We start from the raw sequence: 4,190 nt of genomic DNA, 5'->3' as shown, positions 1-4,190 counted from the left end.
GCAGGAACTTGCCTGATCAGCCAGACAAAGCAGACACATGGAAACTACTGCTGTTTGAAAATATTGGTAGATACTATGGCCAAAAAAAGGAGCCACTGTTAAGCCACGCATCTGAAATTCATGCAGGAATTGCAGAACTATTAGGTAAGTAAAATAAAGCTGTGTTCCTAAGCTTATGGGTGAGATGTACTGACAAACCAAGTATTTACTACAGCAGCCAAGCTTAAAGGTTGTCTTGTGCAAGTTTGGGGCTTTTTTTGTTACAGCTGAACCCAGGACACTTGTCATGAAGGCTGTGCTTTGAAATTTTGGTCTTAGCTATATGCGGGTCTGTATTTTTGTTCAGCCTATGTAGAATGGCTGTGAAACTGGAGTGCTATATTTTGGTAGTAGTTGGTATCCATGGAAAGTAAATATCCATAGGAAATTAAATAAATATGGTCTAATATTAAATATTTAGGCCATGAGATCTAAACTTAAAGCTGTGTGGATGCTTTGTACCCCATTTGTAACTCTCCCCTCTTTTCAACAGAAATGCGTTTCTTAGACTTCATGTTAAGACAGCATTTTAGAAAGCTATTCATGTTTTAGTCCTCAGTTAACATCATCTCATCCTTGTTCTCCTGATTTTTCATCCTTCTCCGTCTTGATGATAACTCTTGTTGGTGGGAGTACTTTGCATTTATATCCCAGTACATATTTAAAATGGCTATTCTGCATAGTAAGGCAAATTAAAGCTTAGCAACTCTACAAAATGGTTTGCAATTAATTCATGGAGCTGGCCCGCTTATCTGGGACACATTCCTCATTTCTTGTGAGATCTTTACTTCCAGAACAAGAGGTCGTTCGTTTAATGGAAACCTTTTCCTTTTCCAGTGTTTCACATGCTGTTCAGAATGGCTGAACTGCAATTGAACTTAACTGGGAGAGAGCTGTCTCAGTACAAACCTGGGTGTGGGCTGTTCTCGCATTGTATGCAAACAGCTCTCATCAGCCTGGGAGGAATTTTTATGGGAATGAATTGCTTTGTTTGACCAGTTCTGTCCAGAGACATGAACAGTGGCTAATTTAGGTGTTCTATTGTAACACTTATTTAAATAAATATGGCAATAGATATCTTTATCTCTCCCCAGTGAATGGGAAGATGGAGCAATCTTTAGAAGCTCTTCAACTCTATTTGAAACTCCTAGACAGCCAAGTCAGGGAGGAGTTCAGAAGACTACTGTACTTCATGGCTGTTGCAGCACATAATTCTGAGCTCAAACTACAGGAGGAGGTAAGTGTGTATACTTAACTGTTATATGTTGCTTTACAATTACTGAAATCAGAAGTACTAGTCAGAAAACACATTTGTAGCTTAGATACGTGACTACGGGAAAAGCAATGGCTGTACAAAAACAAAGGTGATGCCTAATGCTCCTCTTCTGGTCATTTATTTCATGTTGTTCTTTAGAGTGACAACAGGATGGTTGTGAAAAGAACATTCTCTAAAGCTATTATCAACAATAAAAACTTATCCAGAGGGAAAACTGACCTCCTGATCTTGTTCCTTGTGGACCACCAAAAAGATGTGTTAAAGGTAAGAGCTAAAAGGTGACCAGGTTTTTGTTATCTTGTATGCTTACGCAGAATTGCCTTTTCTAAGCTGCTGTTTCACTGCCTTCTCTTTCTGTTCAAGATCCCAGGGACACTGCATAAAATGGTCAGCAATAAGCTGCTGGCTTTGCAGAAAGGTCAAGATCCGAGTAACATAACAGGTAACATCTTGAACTGAACTTCTTATTCTTGTCATGCACCCAAATAGAAATAGAAAGGACTGAGATCACGGGAAGAGACGTTTCTGTAATGACTCCTTTGACTCTAAAGGAGTATGGATCTGTAGAATCTTGAGCGTGGTATTAACTGTCTGAATGCCTCATATTTCCTTTTTAGGCTATACCTTTTGCCAAAAGCTTGATGAAAGAGAATATCGCTCCAGTACAGAGAAGACCACAAAAGATGAGCTGTTATCTTTATTGAAAGCTATTGATAAAGATTCAAAGCTCTCTGACAAAGAGAGAAAGAGACTGCTAGGTCAGTTTCATAGTAGCAATCCAAGTATTTTTATGCAGTATTTTGGAGACAGAGTTACTAATATGTGTGTGTGACTTAACGAGTAGATTACTTTATGTACTCCAGCATTGAAAACACTAATATATTTGTAAATCTTTTGTATTTGTGTATCTAATAAAATTATTTTGTGGCAATGGATGGAATTCATATAATTATTACCGAAGCCAACAGACCCCAAATTTAGCCTGTTCCTACAGTTCAGCTTTGCTCCTTCTGCCTTGCGGTAGGACCAAAATAATCCTTCCTATCCTCACCTAAAGCCAAGTCTATTTGACTCTATTTAAATATCAAAATCGGTGAGATGGGAAAAACCCTTCCATGAGCAAGATCTCTGCCTTCCTTTTCACCCCAGCACTGAATTTTATGTTGAAAAGTTGTTTTGTTTTTTTTTTTAATTGCCCTTGCATTATGTGACTGTCTTGCAGCATTGATCTTGACTTGTGCCATGGACAGAGCTGAATGCTGCCTTCTGCTCGATACCCCACAGCTTTTTTTTCAAGCTTGACATCTTAACTGTACTGTATGTGTATATGACAAATTACTGTCCTGCTTTAAGCTAAAGGGGCACCACATTGAGGAGTTGCCAGGGAAGGTGACTTTCCCCCAATCCTACTCTGTACCCTGAATTCCCATTGACTCTCGTGGGATGGTAGAGATACTCTGGATTTTTAAGTCAGTCTGGCTTTGGCTGCCACAGAACATACTGGTTCTGGCTAGTTATCTTCATCCCTGCAGTGTTTTGCTGTCTGTAAGTTCTACTGATGTCACCAGCTGTAATTAGAAAAAAGCTGGAACAAATGAAAGGCCTTTAGGTTTTCTTATGGCTGTGTATTTTATCTATGTCTAGTCTACAGTGGAAATCTCAAGCTGTGCAACACAAGCAACTGCAAGCAGGGAAAACATACAGCATGATTAGAGATCTAATTGTGATTCTTGTGGGGCTGCCTTTGGGGTGATGCCAGCAAACCTCCCTTACAAAAACTCCCTTACAGTCACTATTTCAAGAAACCAAGAACTCTGTTCCATACACAATGTTGACAGAGCACTGTTCTCTTTTCTGTGGGGGGCAAAAAGCTAGTTTAATTGGGATCAAAGGTAATTTAATCATGAAAACAAAGTAGTCATAACAGTTATAAATGCTTGTGGTGGGCTATTTTTAAGAACAGCCCTGTTTGAGATACTACTCTCCAATGTCTCTCTTCAGTCATTAGTGGTGTCTGTTGCCACTGGCTATTGCTTCTCCGGAGTACTTTATCTGAAAGTGAGATAATGACTTGGTGTGCAAAAGGACAATGTGTTACTGTGCTCTGGTGGGGGATGGAAGAGGAATGTGTGAGAGCCTGACTCCAGTCAGTCAGAAAGGACTTGCAAAAGATAATCAGTTGCTGAAAACTAACAGTATGGGTTGAAGTCTAACCCTCGCTCTTCAGTAGTCAGTTTTTATAGCTCTTGGGTTTAACTGAAAGCTTTAGGTTACAAAGGCACTTCTTTTGGGAAAAGTGGGTTAACTCACACTTCAAAAACGTGGGGGTGGAAAGGCAGGTTCTCGATCGTATTTTGAAGTCACTCGTGGAGAATGGGTTGCCTTTTCAGCAGAAGTGTGTTCCCTTTTTGTTCATGCTCTGACGAGGATCACGTTTCTGTCCTGACCGTGAGCTCCTGCCTCGGGCTGTTGCCTGCTGGTGTGCAAGTCCTGAGTCACACACTGTGCAGGCACTGGGTTCGCTTTGGAGCCAAGCTTGAGTTTGGGCTATAGAAACGCAGGCTCCGGGGAAGAAGCTGGCAGCAGGCGGTGGGCAGGAGCGCTCCGGTAGGCGCGGGGCCAGGGGCTCACGGCGCAGTATCTCAGGTGGAAGTTGGGAGAGACCGACGGTCACAGTGCGCGGTGGGTAAGGTGTCTGTAAGTGAACACATGCCAGCGCGACAGCAACGAAAAGCCAGGGCTGCTTTCCCTGGTTGCTGGGTGGATTTAATCCAAAAAGGACCTATTTATCTGTGCTGGAGGCTACTAGGGCGCAGCCCTTGTTCGGGCCCGGAGGTGACTGATAAGGGTAAGGGTGCCTCGGGCAGACGCAGGC

The 4,190-nt window shown here is 41.9% G+C and overlaps 1 protein-coding gene across 1 annotated transcript in view; it reads left to right on the top strand.

Annotated features, from left to right (window-relative positions):
• Positions 1-2,260, top strand: part of DEPDC7 (DEP domain containing 7) — a gene marked incomplete at its 5' end in the record, with an annotated part of 6,582 nt that extends 4,322 nt beyond the window's left edge. Inside the window, 5 exons of the mRNA XM_010016483.1 lie at positions 1-144; positions 1,134-1,276; positions 1,454-1,579; positions 1,679-1,757; positions 1,933-2,260. The exon at positions 1-144 is cut by the window's left edge and continues 77 nt beyond it. Of these exons, the coding sequence (XP_010014785.1) occupies positions 1-144; positions 1,134-1,276; positions 1,454-1,579; positions 1,679-1,757; positions 1,933-2,147 (707 nt within the window). The remainder of the gene's footprint in view (positions 145-1,133; positions 1,277-1,453; positions 1,580-1,678; positions 1,758-1,932) is intronic.
• Positions 2,261-4,190: the final 1,930 nt, after the last annotated feature.

The sequence above is a fragment of the Nestor notabilis genome, unplaced genomic scaffold, assembly GCF_000696875.1.
Source record: "Nestor notabilis isolate BGI_N333 unplaced genomic scaffold, ASM69687v1 scaffold18186, whole genome shotgun sequence".
NCBI classification, from domain to species: domain Eukaryota; kingdom Metazoa; phylum Chordata; class Aves; order Psittaciformes; family Psittacidae; genus Nestor; species Nestor notabilis.
Note: the sequence above shows the minus strand (reverse complement) of the source record. Positions and strands in the feature narration are given on the sequence as shown.